At 44.5% G+C, this 15,541-nt stretch overlaps 1 protein-coding gene across 1 annotated transcript in view; it reads right to left on the bottom strand.

Moving 5' to 3' along the window:
• Positions 1 to 343: 343 nt before the first annotated feature.
• The window catches only part of LOC109907047 (plexin-A2-like), a 414,465-nt gene continuing 399,267 nt past the window's right edge, over positions 344 to 15,541 (bottom strand). The window contains 2 exon segments of the mRNA XM_031793327.1: positions 344 to 5,013; positions 10,634 to 10,784. Of these exon segments, the coding sequence (XP_031649187.1) occupies positions 4,918 to 5,013; positions 10,634 to 10,784 (247 nt within the window). The 3' untranslated portion in view covers positions 344 to 4,917.

Genomic DNA, 15,541 nt, shown 5'->3' with positions numbered 1-15,541 from the left:
GACTTGGGTGACTGGAGTCTTTGACATTTTTTGGGGCCTTCCTCTGACACCGCCTAGTATATAGGTCCTGAATGGCAGGAAGCTTGTCCCAGTGATGTACTGGGCCAACACATATAGAATCATGAGAATCACAATATCGTATCGCCACCTATATATCATGATAATATCGTATTGTGAGGTCCCTGGCAATTCCCAGACCTAATATCTCCCACTTCTGACTGCCTGTATCTGTCGTACTGTAGCTAATACATGCAATTTGCTTGCCCAGGATTCTCCTGGTCTGATTCTCAGAGGCAGTTTGTTTCTTCTCGTGTCAATCAGACAAGGCAGTGTATTTCAGCTCTATGTGTTTTTTAACCAGCAAAGTTTATTTATATATAACAACAGTACAAAGTGAATCCTTGGCTTGCAAAATAGGTGTGCTTCATATTTACAATAGGTACACAATAATATATTATCATAACAAAACCAAAGCAAATAAAAAAAACACAAGAACAATTTCTTTAAATACTTTTAACCTTCTTACAATTTTCACAACACTTTTATAAAACAACAAGGACAGCCATTATTATGATCATTGTCATCATTTGTATTGATTATATTACAGAACTCCAGTGTCTACAAAGGGTTGTCTACATTGTGTTGTGTTTAGAATGGAAGAAGGATATTCATTTCATTTTCCGTGATATTTTTGACATGAAGAGAATATTACTAATCTGATGTTCAATTCCTCCGACTGACATGAGAAAATAAAAAAGGTTAATAATTATTGTTTTTCTGAGAGTAATGAAACATACCAGTAAACCCATCACTACATCACCTACAGCGCCAAGAGCAGAAAGGTGCACAATCGTCTTCAACTAGGTCTCATGTCTTCTGTAGTGGGAATGAAGTCGCTGTTTAATAATACTCTATCGCCAAAGTGTATCAACTGCAACACGTCTCAGAGACCATTAACTGGCTGTGAAATTCAATTCTGCACTGCAGAATGTCAAACAAACGTAATTATAAAAAATTCACCTTTGAAATTCTTATTGAATCTCATCATCTCCCAAGAAATACAAAAGTGTATAGTATGAAAAAATCAATTAAAATCTCTTACACAAAACGTCAGACGCAGACAGATGTGAGTTAAGACTTGATAAGGAATAATATGATGTGTGAAATTTATTTTCTATTGGTGTTATGGCATGCTGACCAAAAGACAAGGTTAGATTTATAATTTTAAGAACAGTGAAGCAATGGTAGTTCATGAAAATAAAGACAAATCAAAAACAGAACATTAAATAAAGATCCCTTAAGAGAAAAGCAAACTTTGTTCAAGTCAAATCCCACTTTTTCCTTTAAAGGCCCAGTGCAGTCAAAAACATGAGGTGGAATAATACTGTTAAATCGTGAAAAATATGATAATACCCTTTAAGTGTAAGAGCTGTTTGAAAAGACCGCCTGTAATTTCAGCCTGTTTTGGTGGGATGGAGTTTTGCTTGAGAAATTTCTCTTGATGAGAAGCTATTTTGTTTTGTTTTTGACCATTTTGATTGAAAACAATCACAGTAAGGTGCTTAATTGTTATCCAGGAATGATTTGATGTTGAGATAAAAATGTCTGCCTTGGGCCTTTAATCTGTTACTACTATGGAGAATATAGCATAACAATATACAAGGTACATTTGAGCATGAGTGTCTGTGTCTATATTTAGAGTGCACCTATAGACACAGTATTTGTGTTGAGCAGGAGTAGTTACTGCTTACCAGAGGGCCAACAGACCCCCCCCCCCTCTCCCTATACCCATCCACCCCCCTTGGCTGGAGATATTAATACCATGCCAATCATGTGGTCTCACTGCATTTCTCTTTACCAGTTTTGATGTGTTTTCTCCTGATCACACAACTACACTCCGATCAAAGCGCTTCAAAGCAGGAAACCAGAGCTAAAGGAGTTTCTCAGGGCCTCCCGAGTGGCGCAGCGGTCTAAGGCACTGCATCGGTAGTGCTTGAGGCATCACTACAGATCCGGGTTCGATCCCGGGCTGTCTCGCAGCCGGGCCACGTCCGGGACACCCATGAGGGTGCACACAAATGGCACCCTCATGCGTCGTCCGGGTTAGGGGAGGGTTTGGCTGGCCAGGATGTCCTTGTCCCATCGCGCACTAGCAACTCCTGTGGCGGCCCGGGCGCAGTGCATGCTGACACGGTCGCCGGTTGTACGGTGTTTCCTTCGACACATTGGTGTGATTGGCTTCCAGGTTATCCGAGCAGTGTGTCAAGAAGCAGTCCGGCTTGGCCGGATTGTGTTTCGGAGGATGCATGGCTCTCGACCGGTGACTCTCCCAAGTCCGTACGGGAGGCGATGGGACAAGACTGTAACTACCAATTGGGGAGAAAAAGTAGAACAAAAATGAAGGTGTTTCTCTCCCTCATTTCTGACTGAGCTCTACTCTTCAAACAGCTCTGGCGAGATGACTGAATCACCGCCCACCTTCCTGTACAGAACCAGGTCATAACCTCTTCACCTTTTCACTTCTTCACACACCGTGGCAGCCCAGGTACCTTATCAAAAGGACAGTGTCAAATTCAACAAAATGGAGCCACCAGAGGCTGTAGATTAGTGTTGAAGTGGTGAAGAAGAATCAGGAGAACTTTTATGGTTTTATGGTTGGTTCATTTGGAGTTCTAAGGCAGCAGAGAAAATAATAAGCACCTTTCCATGTTATATTTTCTCCATCCATAAATAATGTAATTATACTGTACACCTTTAATACTACCTAGTTTCAAGTACTTGATGTAAACAATGAGCAAACATCAAAGTCTGGAGAAAACAGAATGGTGGTGGTCACTAATCCAGCAGAGTGAATCTACAGTATGTGGTCATCCAGCTATGACAGGTACATGTAAGGTTCTCTTTTATTCCTCACTGGAAGTCAGTCTATATATCCTTTCATGAATGGGTTAAGTTTGGTACAGGACAATCCAATCTTACCAAAGATCTACCTGGTAATGTAACATGCATTATGTCTGACGTTTATATCCTCTTTTGTCCATGCTTGCGGTTGAGATATTTCTTCTTAATTATTACTAGTAACTATTATACGGAGTTGTGTCTCTCCTGAGCCTACTACAGTACCTTCCTTCGTACCTGCTGCCTGTTCACAAGCTTCCAGTTACATGAGCACCTCTCTACAGACTTCAGTTGAGGCGCGGCTGGCTCCCTCTGTAAGGCATTCATCGATTTGGACACATCAGTGAATCATTTGTAAACGACAGGATCTTTTGGCACTTACTCAAACTAGACCCACACAGGCTTCTTCTTACTATCTTTTAGAAAGACATTGTTGTTGGTGTACTGGTTGGGTAGAAAACTAACGTCTGCTAACATTTAGCTGCTGGCCATCTCCAGCTATCCTGATCCATTGGCACTTAAAAAACAAAGATAGACCTTGAAAACACTTCTTCTGACATGTGATACAATGCATGCAAGTTTTACACACACACTTGATCTGATTCCCAAAAGCGGTACAAAAAATGGTTATATTACGGAGTATTTTCACTATTGCTGCCCCCGGCCGGACGGCCTCAGTCCCCATCTTGGCAGGCCTCTAGAATCTAGTCTCCAGTATATTATGGTATTTGTACGTTAAGGGCACGGCAAAGACGCCTACAATACAGACCGCATAGTACACACCCTCCTATGATCGGGATAAGAGATTTGGTAACAGGTGAAACATTGTGAATGGGGCAAAGGACTAGGACGGATGAATTTTCAGTACATGTTCAGTTAGCCATCTATTTAGACATTATAGAGTTCTGTTCAACTAACTCCATTTTGTTTAGAAAACAAACCCAAAGGAAAAAGAAAAACCCACATCTGCTTTTGTACATTCACATACATTGACATGTATGAAACAGAACCTACAGTACATACAGATGACGTTACTGCTGAGGAGGGTCTTATACAAACCAGTATGGTGCTGGTTGTTGTTTTGTCCTTATACCCAACATACTCTGTGGACTTGTCTATTTTCTCTTATCACACAGGGTAAAGGGGTTTGGGGTTGATAAGCATGCTGGTTGAACTTTGACCCCTCCAGAGGTCGTCTGTTCTGAGTTCCGTTCGCTCTCGTACGATGAGGATGCATTTGGTTGGTTTCTGTACAGGGCTGATGGGTTACAGTCAGAGCTGGGTTCTGTCCACTAGGTCTCGAGTATCATGTTGATAAGGAATGGTAATACTGTCTGAGGAGAACAGAGAGCAGGACAAGACATGACATAGCACCATGTCTTTCTGATGGCTACACCACCCTATAACATGTGTTATAACACAACCTTTGACTTTGTACAGTACAACAATGTCCATGTATGTATCAAGAGGAAGATGGCTCAACCGCAACCAATAAAATCAAAATGTACACATACAAAAATAAACATTTGGAAGCAAAACTCAGGAACAATATCTCTGGAATCAAACATGAGAAGTCTTTATCCTCCATCTCTCTTCTCCTTCTTCTTTCAGTGTCTCTGTTGTGAGTTGAGCAGACAGAGAGTGTATCTGACTATAAGATCTCCCCTCTGTTTGTTCTGTCTCTCAACAAACCTCTCCTTCAGGGCTATACACACACAACACAAAAATAATATCCTTTGGAAAGAAATATGCCATGTAGCCTTTATGGAGGTGTGTGGTGTGGTCGTCCCACCTTACATCATCATCATGACCATTCATGTTTCCCGAGGTGGTGGCCAGGTGGTGGCAATATGGCACGAGAAGAAAATAAGACAAAAACAAAACTCTTTGTTTGTGGATGTAAAAATGTCCCAGGTCCGTGGTGGTTCGGTGTCCATCACACGGTGAGTATCGGGACTGTTTGTTGGGTGGCTGATGGACATCCCGGGTCGGTTCAGTCGTCTAATCCCGTGGTCTGTCTCAGCTCTCCAGGGACATGGCTGAGATGAGCTGCTCCACCTTGTGGGCCAGACGTTGTTTCTTAGCCTGCTCGTCCTGCTCCAGGGCCATGGTGATCTGGGAGGGGTTAGAGACAGGACAACAACATGATTTAGTGTCACTCTAACCCGGAAGCCACATGCAGGGACTCCTTCAATTGCAAAGACCCTTCATATGCAAATAGTCTGCAAGAAAATTTCAAATAGAACATATAGACAATTGCTGGTGGGTATTACACCTGTATAACATAACCAATGTTGACTGAATGGTAAGGAATGACATTAATAAAGTATTCACTCAGCAAAACAATAAATGTCCTCTCACTGTCAACTGTGTTTATTTTCAGCAAACTTAACGTGTGTAAATATTTGTATGAACGAACACAACAAGATTAAACAACTGAGACAAAAACTGAACAAGTTCCACAGACATGTGACTAACAGAAATGGAATAATGTGTCGCTGAACAAAGGGGGGGGGGGGGGGGGAATCAAAATCAAAAGTAACAGTCAGTATCTAGTGGTGTGGGGGCTGTGCTTTGGCAAAGTGGGTGGGGTTATATCCTTCCTGTTTGGCCCTGTCCGGGGGTGTCCTCGGATGGGGCCACAGTGTCTCCTGACCCCTCCTGTCTCAGCCTCCAGTATTTATGCTGCAGTAGTTTATGTGTCGGGGGGCTGGGGTCAGTTTGTTATATCTGGAGTACTTCTCCTGTCCTATTCGGTGTCCTGTGTGAATCTAAGTGTGCGTTCTCTAATTCTCTCCTTCTCTCTTTCTTTCTTTCTCTCGGAGGACCTGAGCCCTAGGACCATGCCCCAGGACTACCTGACATGATGACTCCTTGCTGTCCCCAGTCCACCTGGCCATGCTGCTGTTCCAGTTTCAACTGACCTGAGCCCTAGGACCATGCCCCAGGACTACCTGACATGATGACTCCTCGCTGTCCCCAGTCTACCTGGCCATGCTGCTGCTCCAGTTTCAACTTCCACCTGACTGTGCTGCTGCTCTAGTTTCAACTGTTCTGCCTTATTATTATTCGACCATGCTGGTCATTTATGAACATTGAACATCTTGACCATGTTCTGTTATAATCTCCACCCGGCACAGCCAGAAGAGGACTGGCCACCCCACATAGCCTGGTTCCTCTCTAGGTTTCTTCCTAGGTATTGGCCTTTCTAGGGAGTTTTTCCTAGCCACCGTGCTTCTCCACCTGCATTGCTTGCTGTTTGGGGTTTTAGGCTGGGTTTCTGTACAGCACTTTGAGATATCAGCTGATGTACGAAGGGCTATATAAATAAATTTGATTTGATTTGATTTGATCTAACAGTCAGTATCTGGTGTGGCCACCAGCTGCATGAAAAACTGCAGTGCATCTCCCCCTCATGGACTGCACCAGATTTGCCAGTTCTTGTTGTGAGATGTTACCCCACTCTTCCACCAAGGCACCTACAAGTTCCCGGACATTTCTGGGGGGAATGGCCCTAGCCCTAGCCCTCACCCTCCACTCTCCAATCGTTGGCCACGACAGAACACTGACATTCCTGTTTTGCAGGAAATCACGCACAGATCGAGCAGTATGGCTGGTGGCATTGTCATGCTGGAGGGTCATGTCAGGATGAGCCTGCAGGAAGGGTACCACATGAGGGAGGAGGTTGTCTTCCCTGTAATCCACAGCGTTGAGATAGCCTGCAATGACAACAAGCTCAATCCGATGATGCTGTGACACACCGCCCCAGACCAAGACGGACCCTCCACCTCCAAATCGATCCTACTCCAGAGTACAGGCCTCGGTGTAACTAACCATAAAATCATAAAAGTTCCTTCAATGATAAATGTGAATCCAACCATCACACCTGGTGAGACAAAACCGTGACTCGTCAGTGAGGAGCACTTTTGCCAGTCCTGTCTGGTCCAGTGACGGTGGGTTTGTGCCCATAGGCGACGTTGTTGCCGGTGATGTCTGGTGAGGACCTGCCTTACAACAGGCCTACAAGCCCTCAGTCCAGCCTCTCTCAGGCTATTGTGGACAGTCTGAGCACTGATGGAGGGATTGTGCGTTCCTGGTGTAACTCGGGCAGTTGTTGTTGCCATCCTGTTCCTGTCCCACAGGTGTGATGTTCGGATGTACCGATCCTGTGCAGATGTTGTTACACGTGGTCTGCCACTGTGAGGACGATCAGCTGTTCGTCCTGTCCCCTTGTAGCGCTGTCTTAGGCGTCTCACAGTACGGACATTGCAATTTATTGCCCTGGCCACATCTGCAGTCCTCATGCCTCCTTGCAGCATGCTTAAGGCATGTTCACGCAGATGAGCAGGGACCTGGGCATATTTCTTTTGGTGTTTTTCAGAGTCAGTAGAAAGGCCTCTTTACTGAGTTTTCATAATTCTGACCTGCCTAGAGTCTGTGATTTTTACGAATTATCTTTGAAAGGGACGTTTCTTTTTTCGCTGAGTTTATGACTCTGGTCTGTGCCAGTCAGCACGCAAAAGGTCCAGACTTCACTGTCTGTTGGATGGGTGGGATCATGTGTGCTTTTTATTTAATGAATATAACATTGTCTCTGTTGGAGATGGTAACACAAAACCGATGAATCCAACTTGTGTAATGCCCTTTCTCGGTTTCATCTTATGCTTTTCTCTCTCCATAAATGTGGCATTTCTCAAGTCTTGTTCAAAGGGGAATCCGACAGGGTCTCCTCTCTGCTGTCTGCAGTGTCACACAGTCATGACATGCTGTATGTACATCAACGTGACATCGCGGTGGCTGGCGAGGCTTTTTCATGTGCTTGTTTCAAACAGGAAAAATACTACCCAATAAGATCACAGGTATGGGCCACATGCCACACAGTGACATCGATCCAAGGTATGGATCAATGCTAATGCAGCAAATCTCTCCTTTTTCTATATGACAGAAATGTATTCTATGTGAACAGTGGTTCATTGAACAAGAATAAGGGCTGATAAAGCTTGATATGCCTCCCAGGAATAAACCGTGTTGCCATAACTAAGCATTGTAGGCATTGTGCTAAACACACTGTGGAGACATTAATGAAGACTAGTTTCTCTTAGGGTCTGTTGGCAGTCTAGCTCCAGCAATCTGTTCCATAGTAGATTCCCTGCCTGTTGTCTCGCTCTCAGCTGCCTAAGTGCTCTTCGAGGCTGGCAGAGCAGAGCCCAGCGGAGCCTCTCCTCCTCATACCACTCTGTTATTAATCTGCTGTGCTGTATGCAGGTGCAGCTCCAGCCCTCTGTCTACCATCTCCCTAATCCATTTAGTATTGCTCTAGCCCGTTCATAGAGGGGCCGTACAAGGAGTCAGGCAAGGAACAAACAACCCCGACAGCTACAGATAAGGGCATAAGCACTCAGGAGACAGGGAGAGGAGACACAGAGAGAGGGTGTGTGTGTGTGTGTGTGTGTGTGTGTGTGTGTGTGTGTGTGTGTGTGTGTGTGTGTGTGTGTGTGTGTGTGTGTGTGTGTGTGTGTGTGTGTGTGTGTGAGTGTGTGTGTGTGTGTGTGTGTGTGTGTGTGTGTGTGTGTGTGTGTGTGTGTGTGTGTGTGTGTGTGTGTGTGAGTGTGTGTGTGTGTGTGTGTGTGTGTGTGTGTGTGTGTGTGTGTGTGTGTGTGTGTGTGTGTGTGTGTGTGTGTGTGTGTGTGTGTGTGTGTGAGTGAGAGAGAGAGAGAGAAAGAAAGAAAGTTAGAGTGGGGAAGGAGCATGAGGTAAAAGAAGAGACAAAGAGAGAAGAAAGTGCAGGATAGAGAGTGGCAATAAAAGAGGTGGAACCTCTATGAGATGTTTAAAGAGAGAGAGTTAAAGAGGTGGTCTATGAGAGGTTTACAGAGAGAGAGAGTTAAAGAGGTGGTCTATGAGATGTTTAAAGAGAGAGAGTTAAAGAGGTGGTCTATGAGAGGTTTAAAGAGAGAGAGTTAAAGAGGTGGTCTATGAGAGGTTTAAAGAGAGAGAGTTAAAGAGGTGGTCTATGAGAGGTTTAAAGAGAGAGAGTTAAAGAGGTGGTCTATGAGAGGTTTAAAGAGAGAGAGTTAAAGAGGTGGTCTATGAGAGGTTTACAGAGAGAGAGTTAAAGAGGTGGTCTATGAGAGGTTTAAAGAGAGAGAGTTAAAGAGGTGGTCTATGAGAGGTTTAAAGAGAGAGAGTTAAAGAGGTGGTCTATGAGAGGTTAAAAGAGAGAGAGTTAAAGAGGTGGTCTATGAGAGGTTTAAAGAGAGAGAGTTAAAGAGGTGGTCTATGAGAGGTTTAAAGAGAGAGAGTTAAAGAGGTGGTCTATGAGAGGTTTAAAGAGAGAGAGTTAAAGAGGTGGTCTATGAGAGGTTTACAGAGAGAGAGTTAAAGAGGTGGTCTATGAGAGGTTTAAAGAGAGAGATTTAAAGAGGTGGTCTATGAGAGGTTTAAAGAGAGAGAGTTAAAGTGAGCCCTAGTTCTAGCTACAGCAGCTTCAAGCTCTTAGGGCAGGGAGGAAAGAGGAGATAGAAGAGAGAGTGGAAATGAGAAAGATAAAAAATAAAAGAAAGTGAGAGAGAAGAGAGAGTGGGCTCCTAATTCTTGTGAATGTGGTCTAATATAAAGGTCAGACTAATGGCTCCCAGAGGAGCTGCTGACATTAAAGCCGGAACGTCTCCATTACAGAAACCTTTCTCTCTCCTCTCTCTCCCCTCTCTCCTTCTCTCTCTCCCCTCTCTCTTTCTGTCTTCTCTCCTTCTCTCTCTCCCCTCTCTCTTTCTGTCTTCTCTCCTTCTCTCTCTCCCCTCTCTCTTTCTGTCTTCTCTCCTTCTCTTTCTCCACATTGTTTCGCCTCTCTCCGTCTCTTCTTTGTCACACTATTCCATCCTTCTCTCTCTCTCTCTCCTCCTCCCCTAATCATTCTCTCTCTCCTCCTAAATCTTTCTCTCTCTCTCTCTCTCCCTCTCTCTCCTCCTCCCCTAATCATTCTCTCTCTCTCTCTCTCTCTCTCTCTCTCTCTCTCCTCCTCCCCTAATCATTCTCTCTCTCCTCCTAAATCTTTCTCTCTCTCCTCCCTTTCTTTCTCACGTTGCCCTCCCTCATTCTCTGTCTGTCTCTCTAACTCTCCCCTCTCTTTCCCTCAACCACCCTCTTCACTCTCCCTGTGATCTGAGACAAATGGTCTGCCACATCTTGATTCTGCTCCAGAGAGCCACAGAGAGAGGGAGAGAACATGGCTGTGTTCCTTCACACCACTCAGGGGATGGGGCGGCATGCTGAGCTGCTTGTACAGTTGCTGTTCCTGTCGCTCCTCCACATATCATACACCCACAGCCAGGTCTGCTACAGCGCTCACTGGCCCGGGACATATGGCACTTAGGATGGGTTATGTGATGTGGTAGAGTGGGGAGTATGGTTATTTTTAAGAATAACATCACATCAGAGAAACGTGGCCTTTCTGAAAGTTCTAGAAACACTCTAAATGAGTTAAGAATGACCTTTAACTAGCCTTGAGTGAATAGGTGGGTTAATAGGATTGTAGCCTAGCCTATTAGAATGTCCATCCTTGCAGTGTGTGTGTGTGTGTGTGTGTGTGTGTGTGTGTGTGTGTGTGTGTGTGTGTGTGTGTGTGTGTGTGTGTGTGTGTGTGTGTGTGTGTGTGTGTGTGTGTGTGTGTGTGTGTGTGTGTGTGTGTGTGTGTGTGTGTGTGTGTGTGTGTCTATATGTGTGTGTCAGGACTCACCTCCTCACTGTATTTGGAGACATAGGAGTAGATCTCGTTGAGAGCACTGAGCATGTTAAACTCTGTGGAGTGGAGCCTGGCCTGTTCTGCCAGGTAGGCATTCATGTCCTGGTCACTGATGGCTGGCAGACGGTTAATGTCGGCATAGTACCTGGAGGCACATACAGGGAGCGACACTCACTATCAACAAGCACATATTATATACCACAATGCTTTCCTGGAAAGTTGAGCCTCATTTTCTACATATTAGTCACATTTTACTAGTACATATATAATACTTAATATAATGCAAGTGTATCCAGGACCAAAACAGTTTGTATGAGCGGTAATAAAACAAGGATATAGAATTGTATGTGGGCAATTCTACGGTAACAGAATTGTGCTCAGACTTAAAATATATGCCAAACAAAAACCTTTAATTTCAAAGTTCAACAAATACAAAACTCTATGCACAAGGACACATTTTAACAATTTACACTTTTACAAAAACACATTTACTGTAAGAACTGTCCTATACTGTACTATACTGTGCTGTCCTATACTGTACTATACTGTGCTGTACTATACTGTACTATCCTATACTGTACTATACTGTGCTGTACTATACTGTACTGTCCTATACTGTACTATACTGTGCTGTACTATACTGTGCTGTACTATACTGTGCTGTCCTATACTGTACTATACTGTGCTGTACTATACTGTAGTATACTGTGCTGTCCTATACTGCACTATACTGTGCTGTACTATACTGTACTATACTGTGCTGTACTATACTGTGCTGTACTATACTGTACTATACCGTGCTGCCCTATACTGTGCTGTACTATACTGTGCTGTACTATACTGTGCTGTCCTATACTGTGCTGCACTATACTGTGCTGTCCTATACTGTACTATACTGTGCTGTACTATACTGTAGTATACTGTGCTGTCCTATACTGCACTATACTGTGCTGTACTATACTGTACTATACTGTGCTGTACTATACTGTACTATACCGTGCTGCCCTATACTGTGCTGTACTATACTGTGCTGTACTATACTGTGCTGTCCTATACTGTACTATACTGTGCTGTACTATACTGTGCTGTCCTATACTGTACTGTGCTGTACTATACTGTGCTGTCCTATACTGTACTATACTGTGCTGTACTATACTGTACTGTGCTGTACTATACTGTGCTGTCCTATACTGTACTATACTGTGCTGTACTATACTGTGCTGTCCTATACTGTACTGTACTCCACTGTGCTGTCCTATACTGAACTATACTGTGTTGTACTATACTGTGCTGTACTATACTATACTGAACTATACTGTGTTGTACTATACTGTGCTGTACTACACTATACTGTACTATAATGTGCTGTACTATACTGTGCTGTACTATACTGTACTGTCCTCCACTGTGCCCTCCCCCACTGTGCTGTACTCCACTGTGCTGTACTATACTGTACTGTATTCCACTGTAATGTCCTATACTGTACCGTCCTCCACTGTGCTGTACTCCACTGTGCTGTACTATACTGTACTGTATTCCACTGTGCTGTACTATACTGTACCATCCTCCACTGTGCTGTTCTCCACTGTGCTGTCCTATACTGTACTCCACTGTGCTGTCCTCCACTGTACTGTCCTCCACTGTGCTGTCCTCCACTGTGCTATACTAAACGGTACTGTACTATACTGTACTGTACTCCACTCTACTGTACTATACTGTACTCCACTGTGCTGTCCTCCACTGTGCTATACTGTACTGTACTGTACTCCACTGCACTATATTGTACTATACTATACTGTACTCCACTGTGCTGTACTATACTGTACTGTACTCCACTGTGCTGTACTATACTGTACAATACTATACTGTACTATCGTTCAGTATAGCACAGTGGAGGACAGCACAGTGGAGGACAGCACAGTGGAGTACAGTATAGGACAGCACAGTGGAGAACAGCACAGTGGACTATACTGTACTGTACTATACTGTACTGTACTATACTGTGCTGTCCTCCACTGTACTGTACTCCACTGTGCTGTACTATACTGTACTGTACTTCACTGTGCTGTACTCCAATGTACTGTACTCCACTGTACTGTACTCCACTGTGCTGTAATATACTGTACTGTACTATACTGTACTGTCCTCCACTGTGCACTCCCCCACTGTGCTGTACTCCACTGTGCTGTACTATACTGTACTGTATTCCACTGTGCTGTACTATACTGTACCGTCCTCCACTGTGCTGTACTCCACTGTGCTGTACTCCACTGTACTGTACTCCACTGTACTGTACTCCACTGTGCTGTACTCCACTGTGCTGTACTATACTGTACTCCACTGTGCTCTGCTGTACTCCACTGTACTGTACTCCACTGTGCTGTACTCCACTGTACTGTACTCCACTGTACTGTACTCCACTGTGCTGTACTCCACTGTGCTGTACTATACTGTACTCCACTGTGCTGTGCTGTACTGTGCTGTACTCCACTGTACTGTACTCCACTGTACTGTACTCCACTGAGCTGTACTCCACTGTGCTGTACTATACTGTACTCCACTGTGCTGTACTATACTGTACTGTACTCCACTGTACTGTACTCAACTGTGCTGTACTATACTGTGCTGTACTATACTCCACTGTACTGTACTCCACTGTACTGTACTCCACTGTGCTGTACTATACTGTGCGGTACTATACTGTGCTGTACTATACTGTACTATACTCCACTGTACTGTACTCCACTGTGCTGTACTCCACTGTGCTGTACTATACTGTACTATACTATACTGTACTGTACTCCACTGTGCTGTACTATACTGTACTATGCTGTACTGTACTCCACGGTACTGTACTCACTGTGATGTACTGTACTGTACTCCACTGTACTGTACTATACTGTACTCCACTGTATTGTACTCCACTGTGCTGTACTATACTGTGCTGTACTATACTGTGCTGTACTATACTGTGCTGTAATATACTGTACTATACTCCACTGTGCTGTACTCCACTGTACTGTACTCCACTGTGCTGTACTCCACTGTGCTGTACTATACTGTACTCCACTGTGCTGTGCTGTACTGTGCTGTACTCCACTGTACTGTACTCCACTGAGCTGTACTCCACTGTGCTGTACTATACTGTACTCCGCTGTGCTGTACTATACTGTACTCCACTGTGCTGTACTATACTGTATTCCACTGTGCTGTACTCCACTGTGCTGTCCTCCACTGTACTGTATTCCACTGTGCTGTACTATACTGTACCGTCCTCCACTGTGCTGTACTCCACTGTGCTGTACTCCACTGTACTGTACTCCACTGTACTGTACTCCACTGTGCTGTACTCCACTGTGCTGTACTATACTGTACTCCACTGTGCTCTGCTGTACTCCACTGTACTGTACTCCACTGTGCTGTACTCCACTGTACTGTACTCCACTGTGCTGTACTCCACTGTGCTGTACTATACTGTACTCCACTGTGCTGTGCTGTACTGTGCTGTACTCCACTGTACTGTACTCCACTGTACTGTACTCCACTGAGCTGTACTCCACTGTGCTGTACTATACTGTACTCCACTGTGCTGTACTATACTGTGCTGTACTATACTGTGCTGTACTATACTGTGCTGTAATATACTGTACTATACTCCACTGTGCTGTACTCCACTGTACTGTACTCCACTGTGCTGTACTCCACTGTGCTGTACTATACTGTACTCCACTGTGCTGTGCTGTACTGTGCTGTACTCCACTGTACTGTATTCCACTGTGCTGTACTTCACTGTGCTGTCCTCCACTGTATTGTATTCCACTGTGCTGTACTATACTGTACCGTCCTCCACTGTGCTGTACTCCACTGTACTGTACTCCACTGTGCTGTACTCCACTGTGCTGTACTATACTGTACTCCACTGTGCTCTGCTGTACTCCACTGTACTGTACTCCACTGTGCTGTACTCCACTGTACTGTACTCCACTGTGCTGTACTCCACTGTGCTGTACTATACTGTACTCCACTGTGCTGTGCTGTACTGTGCTGTACTCCACTGTACTGTACTCCACTGAGCTGTACTCCACTGAGCTGTACTCCACTGTGCTGTACTATACTGTACTCCACTGTGCTGTACTATACTGTACTGTACTCCACTGTACTATACTCAACTGTGCTGTACTATACTGTGCTGTACTATACTCCACTGTACTGTACTCCACTGTACTGTACTCCACTGTACTGTACTCCACTGTGCTGTACTATACTGTGCGGTACTATACTGTGCTGTACTATACTGTACTATACTCCACTGTACTGTACTCCACTGTGCTGTACTCCACTGTGCTGTACTATACTGTACTATACTATACTGTACTGTACTCCACTGTGCTGTACTATACTGTACTATACTATACTGTACTGTACTCCACTGTGCTGTACTATACTGTACTATGCTGTACTGTACTCCACGGTACTGTACTCACTGTGATGTACTGTACTGTACTCCACTGTACTATACTGTACTCCACTGTATTGTACTCCACTGTGCTGTACTATACTGTGCTGTACTATACTGTGCTGTACTATACTGTGCTGTAATATACTGTACTATACTCCACTGTGCTGTACTCCACTGTACTGTACTCCACTGTGCTGTACTCCACTGTGCTGTACTATACTGTACTCCACTGTGCTGTGCTGTACTGTGCTGTACTCCACTGTACTGTACTCCACTGTGCTGTACTGTGCTGTACTCCACTGTACTGTACTCCACTGTGCTGTACTCCACTGTACTGTACTCCACTGTGCTGTACTCCACTGTGCTGTACTATACTGTACTCCACTGTGCTGTGCTGTACTGTGCTGTGCTGTACTCCACTGTACTGTACTCCACTGTACTGT

The sequence above is a fragment of the Oncorhynchus kisutch genome, linkage group LG17 (assembly GCF_002021735.2).
Source record: "Oncorhynchus kisutch isolate 150728-3 linkage group LG17, Okis_V2, whole genome shotgun sequence".
Classification (NCBI taxonomy): domain Eukaryota; kingdom Metazoa; phylum Chordata; class Actinopteri; order Salmoniformes; family Salmonidae; genus Oncorhynchus; species Oncorhynchus kisutch.
Note: the sequence above shows the minus strand (reverse complement) of the source record. Positions and strands in the feature narration are given on the sequence as shown.